Source organism: Vigna angularis, chromosome 1 (assembly GCF_016808095.1).
Source record: "Vigna angularis cultivar LongXiaoDou No.4 chromosome 1, ASM1680809v1, whole genome shotgun sequence".
NCBI lineage: Eukaryota > Viridiplantae > Streptophyta > Magnoliopsida > Fabales > Fabaceae > Vigna > Vigna angularis.
The window spans coordinates 10,564,916-10,584,258 of NC_068970.1; the positions used below are offsets into that span (position 1 = coordinate 10,564,916).

Here is a 19,343-nt window from a genome sequence, read left to right on the forward strand (position 1 = left end):
GGAACAAAGAATATAGAAGAAAACATGAAAATAGAAGAAAAAAAAATGTACGAACAGAGGAGCTCAACCTGAATTTCTTCCTTTAATTTTCTTTTTCAATGTAATTTCATCTATATTTGATTAAAGAGGGGGCCCTTCGTTACCGTAGTAGTCATCTGAATTCTGATAATTGTTATTGCTAAATCTGAATGAACCATAAACGAAAATCCATTAAGGAAGCCATGGTTGCCTGAAACATTCAACCAACTCATAAGGATGGTTCTAAAAGAATCTTTGCATAGAAGGCAAAAGTAAAACTGAATATAACAATAGGTTACTTTAGCTGGAAAAAAAACTATAACTAGTTCACTATATATATTATATATATATATATATATATATATATATTAAAAAAAATACTACACAAAGAAAGGTAGGACCAAAGGAAAAAAAATAATAAGAATGACCCTCCACTCTGCAACACCCCAGCCGAATTTACGCCAGTAATCCTATGTGTCTGTCAGTGCGAATGCCAATGCCAATGCCTATCCCAGGAGCATAAATTGGTCAGGAAAGGTGATTGGTTCAATTGATTTGTCCTAACCTACAAACAAACACCTAGGTTCCGCAGCTTCCCTTTGCAAACCCGAATAGAGGCACCAGGGAGCGGGATCATATGCAACCAAACACACACTCAAAGGTCCTTTTAGAGAAGAAAGTACTACATCATCTTAATGTGCCATCCATCATCTTTGGGGTTGCTCTGAAGCAGCGGCACCTGAAGTAGTGCTAGGACCAGCACCGTTCTCGTTTGGAGGTGGAGTACCCCATTTTCCTTCTGTCTCTAGGGGTTCAAGTACATGTACTCCCCCATCTGTAAGTCCTAAAGCAAATTGATTTGGTTCAGAGGGATGTGCAGCAATCACAACTGGATACACTCTCAAGCTGTCAAAAAGAATTTTATCAGCTATCAGAAAATCAAATATCAATAACAGATCTTTCATTGCAATTCATAATAAAACGCACCTTGGGTTGGGATGGAGATAAGCAGTTTGACTAATTCTACATCTTAATCTGAGCGCCGGGACAGTAAGAATGCCAACACTTCCATCCTCAAAGCTTACATATATTGACTGACTATCGCACGAGTATGTAGCATGTGTGATTGGATTATTTTCCCGCGACGAAAACTAAAAAAATAAAAAATGAAGCACAATGTTAAACTAACAGAGATCACGTTGAAATGAAGAAAGCCAAACAGAGCTAATAATTAAATAAGCATACAACATATATTATATATAAGTAGTCCACACCTGCTTTATACATTCCAACTTTGGTGCCTCGTATAAGGCTATCTGAGTTTCATGAACAGCCAGTAAATGTGTCTGGTCTTGATGAAATTGGACCCGAGTATCTGCAAGAGGTGCTGGAGGTCGCCCACTGGGCATCTGTAGGAACTTACTTGCTTGTTTTTCCCATCCATCTGTGCTCCAAACACACAACTGTTGACATAAAGAAAATAAGTGAATGCCTTAATGATTTCTATTCAATATAATGATTTTCAACATTTTTCCAAAAGCAGTCACTATAAGAAGTCTTTTTCACCCAGTCATATACCTTTAGAATTCCTATTAATAAAAAAGAAAAAAAAATAGCAAATGACTGCAGTGGAACAGAGAAGACACATAGCAAACATTTCTGACAGCCACGGAAAACAAAAAGCCCTTTCTTCCATGAAGGCCGCTTCAGCTATTAGTAACTACTGACAAAACAGCTAAAACTTAAATTCCTTACCTGAGAATCAGCTCCGGATGATACAAGCACATTGAGAACGTGAGAAAAGGCAAGACCAGTGATTCTCTTCTGATGACCTTTTAGCTTGGTTTTGACCTACATGGAAACAAAATTAAACAAGAAAAAAGGTAAATGCCAATTTTTTTATAATACCCACAGTGAATGAAACTAAAACTGATATCTTTAGGCAGAGTTTAGGAGGGTGGGGGGAAGAAGAGGCTAATATCGAATTTTAAAAATCACTAAATTATGAAACTTAACCAACAGCTCTAATCTCGATCATGAACAGAATAATACCTCATCCACTCGAACATTATATATTTGTATGGAAGAGTCATCCATGCCAATGGCAATAATATTGTTGTCTTGAGGATGAAATGCAAGAAATGTAGCAGCTGGTGGAGGCGGCATGAAAGTTGTCATTGTCTGTAGTTGATATTCACAGAAATTAATGTGACCGCAATATACAATTGCAACAAAAAATTAAAGAAAGAAGCAACGGTCAGGGAATGCTAAAATAAACCATCAAAAGGATGCTTGCCGAAATACTGGTATAGATTATAGTCTGTCCATTTTGGCAATATTGCTAAAAGGTCAAAGGATAGGGACTACTAAAAACATAAGCACCATTATGCCGTCTCACGAACACAGCGATACAAAAGTAGAAGCAAGGAGTAAGAAGACATATTAGGCTCCAAACTACTTTATAACCCACTGAAGTAGTCAAGTGGTTGGCAGACAGTTAGTTAAGAGTGAACTATTGTTGAAAAAAATTATATATATATATATATATATATATATATATATATATATATATATATATAGGACAGAATTATTGATATCAACTAAATTAACCACTTTCCTTGATTATGATGAATTAGGTAATTGAATCTTATAAATAAGAGTGGAGGAAGTATAATATAAGAACATGCAAAATGAAAGCTACATACCTTAAAGGTCATCATATTAAACAGGGAAATTTTCCCCCCTGAAGCAGACAGAACATATGAGTCATTCTTTGACAGCGCAAAGCATGACACAGCATCCTCTGGGTTAGTATCACTTATATCATTAGTCATCAACATTCCACTAGATGGTTGCCATAGTTGTGGTAGAATGTTTGCAGAGGCCTAAATTAGAAATACATGTTTTAACAATCTTATGGACATTAACACGTTGAAATGTAATCACAAACAAGTATAATAGATGCTCATTACCTTCCCGGAAGGATTCCGCTCATTTCTCTGCCATTTCCAAAGCTTGTGAACAGCATTTGTTGCCAAAGCCAAAATTGCAACCCCCTGATTTGTATAAATTAACCTAGAAACCTGAAACAATATTAAAAAATATTAAATGTATAACCAGTTGAACAACTATTTAAACTTGTAATTAGAAGTATGCAACCTAAAAGAAAAAAAAAAAGGAAGAGGACAATATCCCACTAAAACTTTGAACACAACATGCAAACAGAAAAGCTATATAGGCAAGATATCGAATAATATATTTATTTTGCTGATATGTTTGTGATTCAATAGGGAAGTGGAGGATGAAGTCATCGGTGATAATACAATACAAGTTTATGCATTGCCTTCACATGCCCCAAAAAAGATAATATATATGATTCTAGTATGTCTAACAATACCCTCATTGATGACAAACTATCAGGAAGTTTCAGGGAGCGGCACTGTGACGGTTCATTAATTTCTGTCAGCTTCCATATCCTAGATTTATCCACAGCTTCATCAACAATTCTTGGTTTCACATCAGCTAAACTTCGTGTATCATTATTCTACAAAGAAAAATAGAATAATATTAAACAACAAGAGAAACAGAATCCTCTTTCATTAACTGAGTTATGTGTGAAAAAACTCACAATCCCAACCATTGCTGCTACTGGAGGAGCTCTCTCGGCAAGGCTTGTTCCAACAGTTACATTGGTAGAAGGAAAAGCTCCAATAGTAGGTGCCTGAATTAACATGAAGGATTCAGAAGGATATGCTTGCAGAAGATTGACTAAATATTAATAGTTTTACCTTCACAACAGCCGCAGAAGCAACTCTAGAAGCATCAAATGTACGATTCTCCACTGTCCGAAGCAGCCTAATTCCTTCCGCATTGGCAAGAATTTTAACTCCATTGTCGTTTGTGGAGACAGCCAACAATATCCCATCTTTGTTAAATCTAATACAGGGAGATGCCTGCAGATTTCAAAGGCATGTATTATTAAATAATGAATTTACCACTAAATGAATACAACACAATGTTAGTCCTGTAATTACCTGTAATCCCCCATCCGCATCAACACTTGTCAACAAGTTTGTATTATCCATGTCCCAGAATTTGATCATAAACTCATCACCAGCAACCAAGAACCGATTCTTAGTAGTATCAAATTGAACAACACCTGCAGATCTCTTCCCAAGACCATGATATGTACGCTTCACAGCTCCTTCACTTTCATTCCATTCCACTAGATATGATTCTCCTTCTTTATTCGTGCCACATGAGAACAGTCTACAAACAGACATAAAATAATTAAACTAGTTCATGCATCAAACAGTGCAACTGAAAATATAAGAGGCAAACAATTATCTCCGAACCTTGTTCCATCAGCACTATATGCCATTGTAGTAGATGAATGACCAGGTGCATCATAGTCAACCCTAGAACCCATGTTATCATACAACCATGCCTTTATTTTTCCATCAGTTGCAGTTGAGAAGATGAACTACAGAGCCATATCAGAGTACAGATGAAATTTTTATAACAATCAAAAATATAAATATAAATAAATTAAAAGAAGTATTTTGTTATCAAGGCCACAACAATTTGAAAAAACAAGCACAAGTAGTCTTCCAGATAGAAAAAATATTTGTCCATGTTGTAATGCTATTATTGATCAAGCATAAACCAGTTGACCACTATATGGCTCACAGAGAACTAACATATACTATGAATTATATAACCTGAATAGAACATGAAATCATATTTTTGTTTTGGTTGTGGCAAAGAACTCTGTCAGCTAGAGAAACGTTGATTTGGAGAGGAAATTCGTTAAATTGAATTATAAGCATTTTATTTGAAAAGGGAATTCCATTTCTAAATGCATCCCCACTCCCCCAAATTCTGATTTTAGAGATGCAAATGTTCAAGACACATCCAAAAAATTAAAACATTCACTATTCCGCATTTCAGGAAAAACCTGCTGGAGCTAGAGTTGTGCCTGCACAAACATCATCCTCAATAAATTGAAAAGACATAACTTTGGATAAGAAATATTCCACATGTAAGCTCTCTGAAAACTAGAATATTAATAGACAAACATGTGAATATACAGAGGTTGACTAATTATAGGCGACAAGACTATGTTTGTCCTTTACAGTGAAGACATTTGAGCAAGATTACAACTTCAAAAGTATCTACAAAATTTCTCTTTTGTTTTAGTGTCTTTGTCTGACTGCTCCCTGCACATTTTTTTTTCTTTTTCAATTTTTCATTTGACTAAGTTCTCAATTTAGAAAAATGGACATGTGCACACACAAACATACATACACACTTGTATAAGTTATTACCTGAATACTTTCTTTGTGATGAGGGCATACAGAGTATACAGGAGCTTCATGACCCTCAAAAGTGTACTGTTTTGCACCAGTAACAGCATCCCATACCTGCAAAATCCTTGAATAGTTAAAACCGATTTCTACTGATATTGATTGCTATTACAAAATGCACCAACTAACTAACCTTAATGATCCTATCCTCTCCACAGGTCACAACACAGAGCTGTTTGTTTGGATAAGAAAAAGCAAGATCATTGACACTCCCAGTATGAGCTTCAATCTGAACCACAAAAACTTATCAAGCAGATTAGTGGCAGGTCCTTTGCTTTCAATGTATAGAATGGACAAAAACAGGAATAGAAAGAAATTTAATAGAAAAATAATGAGCTTATAAAAATTTTAATGGGAGTCAAAGGGACAAAACAAACCTCCAGGTGGTTTCTAAGATCATCCCCACCATGATATGAATATATGTGAACAATATGTTTAGAATAAGCAACACCTGAAATATCAGTGACGATAAATCAGACTTTAAGTCCTAGCAAATGTGTGCTCAAGAAAAAAAACAAAACATCACAACACATTCATTAGAACATACTGCAAAGTGTTCCATCAGGACTCCACACCACCCGGTTGACTGATGCTGAGTAATCATTAGAAAGAGATGCCTATAAAAAAAATCAGAGAAATAGCCATCACCACACGACAAGCAATCTTCAAAAAACAATTAAAAACTAAGCAGAATTGACAAATTTCATTTCGAGTCATACTTGTAAAGCTACAGAGCATGCTCCAAGTTCCCAGACTTTAAAATTTTTATGTGCAATCCTTTCACGGCTGCCTATATCCCACACCATGACATCACCCATGCTTGTTCCAACTAACAATCAACAGAAATTAATAAGCAAATATACAGAAATTAAAATCAAGGGATATTATAACATACAACAAACAGAAACAGAAGAAATTATCAGGACAAAACTGACACACCAAAAAGGGGCTTACCAAGAAGTAGAATTTGCTGAAGTGGGTGGAAATCCATACTTTTGACAATTGAACCTTGGCTGAGAGTCATCACAACAGTCTTGGGCAAGTCGTCAGAGGAATAAGAGCTCTGACCATGGCTCTGGCTCGAGTATGCAACAGGAAGCAAATTTACTGGTAGATTACTGACCTGGGAAAACATTGACCAGAGATTGATCATATACAATGAGCTATAACTCTAATAAGCTGGTAGACTTTTCATTGCAAAGAGTAAGGAGGATAAAACTCAGAACTCAGAATAGAAAAACAAGTTGCTGCATTAGATAACACAGCAACATAAATTACATGAATCACCTAAGCTGTACAGGAAAACTCTGTTCTCTACTTAATTATTTGTGGAATGAAAATATTGACAAAAAGATGAAAACCACTTGTTATTCAGTTGTGCTCTCGATCTGCTAACAAACATGACAAATGGTTCTCCAAAAAGCATTTTCGAACACATTTTGGATTTTGAAAACTAGAAGAAAAAAAGTCAATAGAACTCTGTTGTAAAAGTGGACCATATGAAAACACAAAACAAAGGACATTTCCAGACAAACGCTGATTAAATATTCCCTTCCCAATTCCGTTATTGAAGAATCAATATCTAACCAGTCCGCAAATAGGCTACAATTAATCCTGGTTAGAAATGACAACAATTAAGACGATTTTTCAGTAACACCACATTCCAGGTCTATGGACGTGGTGTGTGGTGATGCAAGTTGCCCAACAATGAATCTAGCAAATACTCTTGTACAATCTTAGAATTTAAACTTAGCAATTAACTTAATGCTATAAAACCTACTTATAAGGTGTGGTGGACAGCCTAAATATTATATGGACTACATTGGCCATATCTCTGTTGGCCTAACGATTATACACATAGGACAGCCTAAATACGTCTCCTCAAAGCTTCACTTAAGGCAGAAAACCCAGAGAGGATGCAATTAAACCGAGTTAGGGGCAAGCACATTTCAGGCAGCTTTGCAATAATTAGGACATGCAATGATGATAGTATATTAAGGTCAGGGTGCCAAATTTAGACACTACCACAAGGTAATTTGTAATGCCAAGTCTTCCTGTTACACAAACTTATAAAGTGTCAACCACCAAAACAGACACAAACAAGTGCCCAAGCACACAAACAACAATAAAACAAATGAATACTCGAGTATAAATTAGAACCAAACATTCATTTTTAAATTAAACATATAAAACAGATAAAATAGAAAGCAGCTACTGTACTTCATCTGATATTCCAAAAGGTCTTGTTCTCTTCAATACATGATCTGAATCTGCAGTTTGATAGTCCATAGCTGGGTTATTGGTAGGAGGGGTTCTGGGGCGCTTTAAAATAGCCGCTAGCATTATCACAAGTAGAAATCCAAAAAGAACAAAAAAAATCAGTCTGGTTATCTATGAAGTTTGCAATCCAGTTAAATGAGTGATGTAACATTAGCTGCAATTGAATACTGTTTTCTCCGTCATGATATAAGTGAATATACTATGGTTATTGACCAGATATTGTAATATATAGCTGATGTCTATTTTCTGGCCATGTGTTATAAGGAACACTGAGAAAACAGTTACTTACCTGCAGTATTAGCTGCGGCCAAACCTATGGGTCCGGCAGAAGCTGAAGGGTGTGGAACAGGAGAAGGGTTTGCCATCCAGCCAGCAAGGGATGTCGGAAGAGCAGCTGGCGTGGGCTGAAATGGCTGAAGATGTATACCGAGTCAGAAATAGAAAAAAGACTCTACTAGTAAAACAAAAATGAATCATGTCTTGTTGTTTTACTTACACCATGAGCACCAAGTGGTGGGAAACCTCCAGCCTTTGGGACAGCGCCCATTAATGGATTGGTAACAGGGGATGGGGCTCGCGCACCATTTGGTTGGCCACAACTATGGTCCACAAAAAGGGTCTTTATGTCAGGGTTAGGCCTTGGGTTCTTACAAAGTTGATGCTGCCAATTTAAACTGCAAGTCAATACAAATAAAAAAAATTAGTATCACCAGAGTTATCACCGAAAGGATTGATTAAATTGACACACACAAAATGAGTTCTTTAAGAACCTCTGATTAATTAGTGTCCGTAATCTGGAGTTCTTTAAGGTTGGAAATTGAAGTTTGTCACGAAACAGGGGGTTAGCTTCTATTAATTTCTTCAGTTCAGCCAGCATTATGCCTCTGGCAGATTTTGTATCTCCATACTTTGATAGTTGTTCATTATGTCTGCAAAATTATAATACCCACATTATAAACCAGGAAAAAAAACATTTATAAACCAGGTAAAAATGCAAGAAATCCAAGGTTAACCATCTTCATACCTAAAGTTATCCAAAGTCAACAACTGTGTGATTTCCTTAAAAAGCTCTTCATTAAATGCAGCAAATACTTTCAAGTCCTTCACTAAAATCTCAACAGCTTTTGCTCGATCTTGTCTGCGATAATATTGTTCCCATTCAATTTGTAAGTAAAAAATTGACTAAGCAGTAAGCAGATTGGAAGAGAATAACACAGCTAAACGCGGCAGACAACATACTTGTCCAATGCTTCTAAGTACTTCTGCTTCCGTATCTCAAAGAAAATCTTCATGGAGTATCTGTTGTCATCCACCTTGGTAAAACCAGACAAGTACTTCTCCACCTCATCCCACTCTCCATTCGTCACCATATCCTCAAAATACCTCATGTTGAAGAAAAATCCTGATTCTTGCTCCAATCTTCACGTTCACAAATTCACATATATATAAAATATAAATTGACAATTTAAATTAAAAAAACTAAAACATTTAAATGTTCGTAAACTAGCGTACTTGTGAACAGTCTCCTTAAATTTCTCTTCATCTAGAAACTGAAGTATGAGAAAAACAAGTTCTCTGCTGAGGGAAGACATGACGGTGCCTTCAACAAAAAACCGCACGAAAGATCTAGAACAGAACAGATCAACAATACCTGAACATCGAAAAACATAATTAAACCGACGATACATCAAAACCCACAAATTCATCAAAATACGTATATACAAGCACATCACAATCACAAGGAACTCTAAATTGGAGAGAAAAAAATCGTGCTAGAAGAGACAAAATGAGAGGGCGAAGGAGCTCTCACCTGCCAGAGAATCCCTGGCGCAGATCGAGAGGGTCGGAGCAGAACGAGAATGGCGAGGGAGGGTTTCAGTATTTTTCTCGCTCTACTTTCTCTCTCTAACTTTTCTTGTGTTGGAGCTGTTCTGGTTGAGTATTTATACAAGAACAAGAAAAGGGGGCTAGGGATTTGAAGAAGAAGGAAGAGAACACGGAGATAGACAAAGAGAGAAGAGAAGAATTGTTGTGAGCAACGAAATTATGGTATCAGACAGTTTAAATAGCGTGTGCGCGAGAACGAGATGAGATGGAATCATGACTTTATTATATCATAACTATAAGTAGTTAGATAAGTCAAAGTACTTATACGTGTCTTTGATAAGCACAATGGCTTATACAGCTGTTATATCGTATGTGCTTATCAAGAGTCCTAGATTTGGATTTATTTCCGGGTGGACTAGCCGTGTTTTCAACCTCGGTAACATTCATTACTATTTTCTAATTTTTGCTATGAGCCATAATGGTCATTTATTAAACATTAATTTAAAAATTGAAATTTCGAAAATAAAAATAAATAAAGAAATTTATTATGTTGGGGGCATATTTGTGTGGGTGAGAGTTTGCTCTATTTGGATGTTTTTGTGTGTAGGTAGGTGGTGTGTGTGGTCTGATTGGGGAGAGATTTTGAAGGTGTTTGTTATTAAAAGAAAGAAATGGAATTTGTTTTTGTTTGTTTTTTATTAATTGAAAAGGCAAGATATTCGTTATATTAATAGAGGAAAAATATTTGACCTTTTTTTGCCCTGTTGAGGAAGATTAGGACGTTATGGCAGAAGTAAAGTTAGTATTATTTGATGTATGGTGGGTCCCGTGTTATCATCTACTGGTTTAATTTGAAAAGGTCACCTCCAGTCACACCCACTTGCAAGTCACTAACAAGCAGTTATAACTGTTCAGGTAAAACTATAATAATAATAATAATAATAATAATAATAATAATAATAATAATAATAATAATAAATAGATGATACTTTTATTTAGTAAATTAACTGCATGTCTGTGTAAAACTGTCCTTATTTCTAAACGATTTTAGTAATTAATTTAAAATAAGAATAAAAACTAATGTATTTTACAATGTATTTATCCTACATTTATATTAATGAGTGTAATAATAGTTTTCTTTTTTATCATTAAATATTTATTATTTTCTTTCTTAGGTCATATAACTATATATAACAAGCAATCCGCATTGTCTTTATACTTTTTCTTTGTTTTTTATTTTATTATTTTGTTGACCTTAAAGTCGATTTTAATCATAAAAAATAATAAGAATTCACTAAAAAGGCACACATTAATTATGCCTGTATATTAATTAATATATAATACTTTTATTTTCCAACAATATCTTAAGATTTTAAAATATTTTCTTAAAATATTTTAAATTAATACATATTCAATTACTTTATTAAGTCATGTAACCTAATCTATTTCAATATAGTAAAAATTATATATATAATTAATTATTTGTATTGAATATCCATATAATACTGTATCTATAATGAAAAAAATATTCATTAAGTTCAAGAGTAATAATAAATTAATTAAAAATAAAATATATTACAATCTAATATAAACATTCCACAAATATAAATTATAGGTATAAAATCTGTTACAAATATAGTTAATAAAAATATTTACTTTTACATATAAATAATACTAAATTGTTAATAATTTGTAAATAACATAAAAACATACCAACTTAAAAAATTATTTTAAACAATAAATCTGAAAGATTATTCCAGATCTCTTATTACAATTAACTGTTAAAAAATTATATAATTATAAATAAATTAACAAAAACAATTTTTATAACATATAAAAATAATATATTTATATAAGATATATAATAATTTATAATATATATATATATATATATATTTGAAAGTTGTATATTTTTTTTCTAGTTACTTTATTTGTTAATATTGAGCTTAAATATTATTTTCCGCGTCTAGTCGTAATGAATGCTTATTAAAAAGAAAAATATTAAAATTCTATGATAATATTTCTTTTTCATCAGTATTTTATATGTTTAATTGTTTTAAATTAATATATTTATTTTCCCTTTATATTTTTTATTAATTTTATGCTGAAATTGGTTTTAAACATTTAATAAGTAGTAACATTTTTTGGTACAAAATTAAAAGAGTTTATAATTAAATAAAATATATTTTAAAATTTTCATTGTAAATATAATAACGATTCTATTTTTCAGCAAGACTGACATTTTAAAAATATTTAAAATTAATGTTATCGTTTTCTTTATTTTTTTGTAAAATAACTATTATTTTTTATATAACGAAAACTTATAATATTAAATACTTCTACATTTAAAAGAATAAATTTGTAATTAAATTTTATGATAAAAAAATACTTTTAACTGATAAATTGTATGTTAGATTTGTGATAAACAGACGAAATTATGATTAAAACATTATTTTAATAGGTGGTGTTTTCTTAAATATTAAAATCATATTTATAAATTGAAATACAAGTTGAAGACATAAGAGACGTTAAAATACTATTTACGTCCTTCCTTCGGGCAAAAGAATCTTACAATGTTATTGTTAAAAAATTATCCATAATTTTTTTATTTACTGCATTATAAAACAAGATCACTTGCTATATATTCTCTCAATGAAAAACCACCACTAGAAAACTATTCTCCTTTTTATCATAATTTATTTGCATTGTTTCAGCGTGCATCATTGAAACGATAATTAACTGAACAACCATTTATTAGTTTGATTTTCGAGTACCTATTTTATTCACGAAACAATTTATGTTGCCTTGAAAAAAGAATTATCTAACTATAACTAATTATCATAAAAACAATTAAATGTATTTTAAATGAGAAAATATTATAATATTTTTTAACTATTAATTGAGTGATATTTCCACTTTTTAATTAGTAATTAATTAATGCGATTATATAGCATGGCTAGCCTAAGATGTATTTACATTTTTTAGTATCTTACTGATGATTGCTCTTAATAAATTAACGATATAAAATTTTATTAATATTTTAGTTAAAAATGGTACTTTTTTATGTTTTGCTAGCTTGTAAGCCACGCTTTAGAAATTTATAAGTTTTAACTTGATATAGATTTAGTTTAATTAATTGTAATTTTATAAGTTAAAATCGGTTTTAGTCTTAGTGTGCATACACTTTTTTTTTTAAGATTTATATCCAATATTGTAGGGTATTTAAGTTTTATGTGTTCCACTCCATAATAAGATACCATGTATAAAAGGTAAGTATTATAATAATATATAAAATTGATATAGAAAAACATTACTTTCATGTAATAATAGCAATAGTATACATTTACCGTTTTTTAAGAAAGGTATATTAAGTTTGAATATATAAATATAATATTTATCATATTTATTATGATATGTTTTATTTGAATTATTTCTTAGTTTTGAATTTACCTCTAATAACTTATCTGTAATTCATTGTTTACTCATCAAATATTTGTAATTGCTTAATCTTAGATTAGTATCAACATTTTTCATCAATTTTCTATTTTCAAATACATTCATGCACCTAAAATAATTAAAGCTTAGACAATATTTAAATTTAGATATCTCTAAGAATTCTCTCTCTCTCTCTGTCTCTTTTTATCTATACGTAATATACATACATACATACATATATATATATATATATATATATATATATATATATATATATATATATATATATATATATATACCCACACATTTTTATAATTTTAGAAATCCAAATAACTATTTTAATAAGATAATTGTATTTTTTATATTTTAGTTATCCTATACAACAATTAATACTGATTTTAATCTTTTAATATCTAGATAATTATTTTGTGAGAATAAATGAAAAAATAATCTTCATTATGCAATTAATTATACATCGTAAAAGTTAAAGAGTAATTAAAATTATAAACATTATCACTTGACACAATCACCCTTTTTTTCAATATTTAGATATACATGCTAAACTCATTATTTTACATAATTAAATTTAGTTTATTTAATTATGTATTTAATGTAGGTACCTGATATATGTGAGTTAGTCTTAGATCCAAATATCCAAATAGAACTTAATAATTGTGTTTAAGTTGGGGTGAGAAAAGTAATCATAGGGAGTGTATATAGTAAAAACAAGGCCTTGACTTTTGAATACAAAAGAGAGTGAGCTTTGTAAAAGTGTGGGTGCAAATAAATTTTTTAAATTTCCTTTATAATTTTATAAAAGTCATTTCTTCTTCAATCCTTGTTTATAATTTATTTTTTAAAACACAAAAACATACATTTTGTTCTATCCTTGTGTTTTTTCAATGTATAAGCTATCTAAGAAATCAAGTAAAGCAACAAAAGAGTTATTGGTTTGGACAAATTACTCCTCCGTTGTTATGTTTTCAATTTCTACACTCTATTGCGTAATAGCTTACGCATGTTTAGGCTGTTAGGAAAAAGGATATTTTTTTTTAGTTTGAGTATAAATTTAGGGCGTGTTATAATTATAATTAGAATTTTTCAGGTCATATTTTATATTGTTTTTGTTTTTCCTCTTCAATGTCTGTTTTCCTAAAGACACGGAAAATTAAATGCGAAAGTTACTGTTGTTTAAAACTTCAATTCAAATCATAAGTGATCAATGAAAACACATGGGACTGCATTCACTCTTTTTTTATCATAAAAAAATAAAATTATTATTATTATAAAAATAAATATATATGATTTTTTTATAATTTATCTGAGATCATTTTTATTTATTTCAGAGATAATTTTTTTATTATAAAAATCTATTTTAGTTTTAAAAATAATTACATTTTTAAAAATAGATAAATTTATAAGAAAAGTTATTAAAACCTATATTTAAGGACAAATTTTGTATGTATACACAAAAATGAAAAATATATTTTATACTTTTTAGCTTTAGAAAATGATTAAATTTAAATAAAGAGTTATTTTTAAAAAAACAATATCACTTAAAATGGATATTTTATGACAAAATCGAAATAATATGTGTATACCAAAATGAATCTGTTTATATAATAGTATAAATAATTTTGTTGTAAAATGGGTTAGGATTCTTGCACGTGACTATTTTAATTTAGAGTCAAATTGGTGTTTTGTTAAATTGTTTGATTTAATGAACTAAGGCATAATTGCATATTGATTGAAACTTTTTTTTTCCCATGTTAATATTTCATGATTTTAGAATTAGTGAACTTTAGATAACGTTTAGAACAATTTCTTTTCCCCTTAGATTTTATATTGAATAGTATTTGGAGAAGATTTTTCAAAACTAAATTTGAAGCATTCTTATAGCCCTCTGTTGACTTGGGTCATCAGGCATATATTTGAAATATGATATTTAATATTTTTATAAAATTTTGAAATTGTAAAATGTTGATAACTATAATTCTTGTTTAATCAAAGGTTAATAAAACAGTTTACATAATTAATTTAAGCAAATAAACAATATAAGTAGCTCGGAAAAAGTCAATTTAATGCAAAATTTAAACTTTAAAGGTAATCAAGTGAACATTTGATTACAAAATAAAAAAACAAGGGAAATTTTAATATTTGTAAATTAAGGAGTTGTTTAAAAGATTTTAATCTAATATTATCTATTGCATTCATAATATAGTAAAAACACTGATATTTAATTTAGGGAGGTAAATATTACAATATTAAAATACTTTTCTTGAAGTTAAATGTAATCATAAAAGCAAAAGTTTACTATAAAAGAAAAGTTATTTTAGCATGGAATCATCATTATTATTAAACTAAAACATGATATTTCTATTTGTCAATATCACTATATTGTTTTTTAATTTAAAAGACATTTATTTTTCCGAGAAAGGAGAGAGACAGATAACTTAAAAGTGCAATTATGTGTGGAAGTCATTATTTTCTTTCAACACGTGAAGTCAGGAAGAGATGTCGACAATGAAAAGAGATATTGGTGATAATTTAAAGTTTTATTATTTTTCAAACAAGCATTCACATTTTAAGAATGTTTGTTTTATGTTACTTTCTATTTTTTTGTAAGAGAAGATGTAACGAATGTTTTTATGTTTGTTAAATGGTTATGAAAAATATTTTAATTAAATTTATTTTGAAAATAGACAACTTAATAAATTTTGGTATCCATGCCCGTTAAAGAAACTGTTATGACTCAAAAATGGTTTCTTATTTTTCTCTTAAGGGCAAGATTATGGTAATTAATTTGGATTTGGATATAAAATTTTAATATAGTGATAATAAAGCAACATGAACGCCAGTTTGCAGCAAGTTAGTATTTTTTTTTTTTAATTTGAAAAATTAGAAGAATGGATATATATACTGAAATCCCATCTGTTTTTGTTTGTTATATTAATTATTTTAAAACATCGATTATGTAAAAAAAATTAATATATATTATTAAATTAAAAAACTATATTAATCATTTTTTAAGTTTGAAATCAAAATATATTAAAGTATAAAATATAAACTAATTCTAATTTTTTGTTTAAACTTATGAACTAAAACATATATAATAATAAAAACAAAACAAAACATTGATATTCCATCATCACGCATAGTTGTTAGTACAATTAATCAAATCAATTTAGAGAAAAATTTTCCATATTATCACTATTCCATAAATTATCTTGATTCCATTATATCTACATTACGAGGACAATGGGAAAAATACAAAATGACAACTAATCAAAATGCTTGCACGACAAATAGTATGCCAAAACTATCAAAAGTAAATCCCATTGAAGTATGAATGAGATGTTTTTGTTTTTAATTAGTACCAGGCTATACTTATTATTGGTTTAGTGTCTATTTAAATAAAATTTTTGTACCGGCATTTATAAAAAAATATATTTTTTATAAATCCAAATTAGTTTATATGTAAATTAGAAGTTATGTCCTAAAAAAGTTAATATAGTTTTTTAACAAATTAACTTGTACATAAATTAACAATAAATAGTTACTTATAAAATTCACTAAATGTTGCTTTATTTTTAGTTTATCATATTTTAATGTTAGTTAATCAGGAATCACTAAAGAAATATATTTTGTGAAATTTTGTTTACAAATATTTCGTTAATTTTAATAGAAGTCACGTGAAAATATACAATTCCTTCTCTCTTTTTTAATTTATGAGGAAAAGTCTTACAAAATATAAAAAGTTAGTAGTGAATATGGATTTATATATATATATATATATATATATATATATATATATATATATATATATATAATATTATTATTATTACATAAGAAAAGAAACAAGATATATAAATACAAAAGATAAACTAATTTTCATAAAATAAATTTAAATAGAAGAAATCACATTGATAAAATTTATCAATTAATAAATATTTTCCATGGATAAATTATTTTTTCTTATAGTATTTATTTATAAACGAGAAGACTGAATTTAACCAGAAAATCATTATAAAATTTAGGGTTAAATATGTCTTTCGTCCCTTAAGTATCACACAATTTTGGGTTTAGTTCCTACTCAAAACTTTGATGGTTTTTAATCCTTATAGTTTTAAAACTATTACTACTAATCCCTAAAATTGGATGGCGTTAAATTGTCTTTCATGTGGCAAACGACAAACCACGTTTCATGCCACCTCCCGTGCCACGTTTAGTGCTTTTTTCTGTCTTCGTCAATGGACCAGTTTCTCTTCAAACCATAGAAAGTCAACGGCATTCAAACACAAAACCTCTTCGTCGCCATTTCCAAAACCTTTTCCATAAAGAAAGTCGAAACGTTTCTCTGAGTTGGATTCCATAGATTGTTCATGTAAAGTGGTTCAGCTTTAGCTATGAGGATGCCATTCGAGCACCCCACATAATTTTCCCATGGGCACCTTGGCAGTTTTCTGAAGAAGGGTCTACATTAGCACCCAAAGGGCATGTATGCATATGAAGTTTCGATGGAGCCACTTCGAGCAACGTGTCTACGGTATTTCTCAGCGTTTTGGTTAAACCTCCCCCATCTCATTCACAATTCCTCTCAGTGGTTTTGATTTGGTGTGATAATTACCCCATGCTCCTCTTCTATCTCTTCTTATTGTTATCTCTTCAACTTCAACCTTCACGGATATCCACAAAAAAATAAACTTTTTGGTTGGAAATAGCTTAAAGTACCAACTGGGTTTTGTGCAACTTTTCTCTTTTGCCTAGTGGAAATAACTTAAAGTACCAAACTTTATGCGCCCTGAGGGGTGGACTGGTGAGAGAAATTTTGGGGTTTGCTTCAATTTCGCTTTACAGTTGAAGATTCATGGTGGGTGCTTGGTGCTTCAGTTTTTTGAATCTTCTGTTCAAGGTCGGGCTTGCCTTGAATCCTCAAGAAGCACTAAACGTGGCACGGGTGGTGGCATGAAACGTGAGTTTGCCGTTTGCCACGTAACGCCATCCAATTTTAGGGATTAGTAGTAATAGTTTCAAAACTATAAGGACTAAAAGCCATCAAAGTTTCGAGTCGGGACTAAACCCAAAATCGTGTGATACTTAAGGGACGAAAAACATATTTAACTCTAAAATTTACGTTCGTTGGCGATGTATAAATTTTACCACACTTTTTATATAAATCATATTTACATTATTTATATAATATAAAATATCATTTATATAATAGTATCAAAGCTTTCAACTTTTTTTTAAGCTCTAAAATAAAAGAAATAATTTACTTTATTTTTCATTGAAAATTTAACCTACATATATCTTTCATGTTAATAGCTTTTCGGTAGACGATTTAAGAAACATTAAGCCCTTAGTCATTTGAATGGATTTAGAGGAGAGTGATTCAATGAATTTGAGAGGATTTGAAGATAAATTTTGTTGTTGTTTATTTGAGTCGATTTTGAAGCTAAGTGAGAATTTTGGAAGTAAATTTTTTTAATTTGTCACATCAATCAAATTCTACACTAATTCTCATCAACTTTACTTTCAAATCCACTTTCACTTACCTCTAAAATCCACTCAAATAAATAACAAAAAATTTACCTTCAAATCCTCTCAAATTCATTCAATTACTCTCCCCCAAATCCATTCAAGCCTAAGTAACAACTTCAACTTTTGAGGTATCCAGTTAACCTTCTACTTCTTGTTTTTCACATGTAACCATAGAAGCATACACTTGATTAAGAATTTTCTTATTTTTTAAATATATTTTAAATTCACACAATGACTTTGAATTCTTCTTACTTTTATTCTTAAAATTACTCTTTTTTTCCCCTTTTTCTTTTCATCTTTCCTTTTGTACTAAATTCTTCGTCTTCTTCCTTCCATAATTCTCCTTCATCTGCATTTTTCTTTCTTTTTTATAGTTAAACATTATAAAGTCTTCGTCTTCTTTTTCTTTTTGAAAGGATATTAAATAGTCTATACTTTAAACCCATGAGAGTAAATGTTTAGCAAATTTTAGTTTTACTTCTAATATTGTGTTTCACGAAAGATATTAATTAGGAAGATAAAAAAAATATGGAAAGTTAGATGTGACACACAAGAATTCCCTTTTTGTGACAAAAAATAATTTTGTTCTTCATACATTTCTCTCCTTGTATTTCTAAAAAACAAACCTAACTCGTCTTATTCTGACTGTGTCCGTCAATGTAACCAAAAAAAGATACTAATAAGTGCTAACTTGCCTTTTAAATTTAATAATTATAATAACCAGCTCACATGTAAAAGTTATACAATAGAAAAATATAGAACCAACTAAAAATGTTTCTACTATTTACTTTTCAAAACATAATCACTTTGAACATTTTCTAAAATAATTTTATAAATATTATTTTCAGAAACTATACTTTTCCATAAAAAGTAACC

General features: G+C 30.1%; 1 protein-coding gene across 1 annotated transcript; it reads right to left on the reverse strand.

Annotated features, from left to right (window-relative positions):
* Window positions 1–256: 256 nt before the first annotated feature.
* LOC108344666 (topless-related protein 4) lies at window positions 257–9,704 on the reverse strand. The gene is made up of 26 exons (XM_017583112.2): window positions 9,475–9,704; window positions 9,177–9,315; window positions 8,904–9,083; window positions 8,689–8,802; window positions 8,435–8,593; window positions 8,161–8,338; window positions 7,954–8,077; window positions 7,605–7,720; window positions 6,339–6,507; window positions 6,104–6,213; window positions 5,932–6,001; window positions 5,762–5,835; window positions 5,518–5,613; window positions 5,346–5,441; window positions 4,374–4,501; window positions 4,053–4,287; window positions 3,807–3,971; window positions 3,647–3,739; window positions 3,416–3,562; window positions 2,991–3,101; window positions 2,724–2,903; window positions 2,071–2,199; window positions 1,774–1,869; window positions 1,293–1,481; window positions 1,006–1,169; window positions 257–924 (listed from the first exon to the last, which is right to left on the reverse strand). Exons 2-26 carry the CDS (start codon window positions 9,254–9,256, stop codon window positions 726–728), a joined length of 3,402 nt encoding a protein of 1,133 aa, XP_017438601.1. The 5' UTR covers window positions 9,257–9,315; window positions 9,475–9,704; the 3' UTR covers window positions 257–725.
* Between the last annotated feature and the right edge of the window lie 9,639 nt (window positions 9,705–19,343).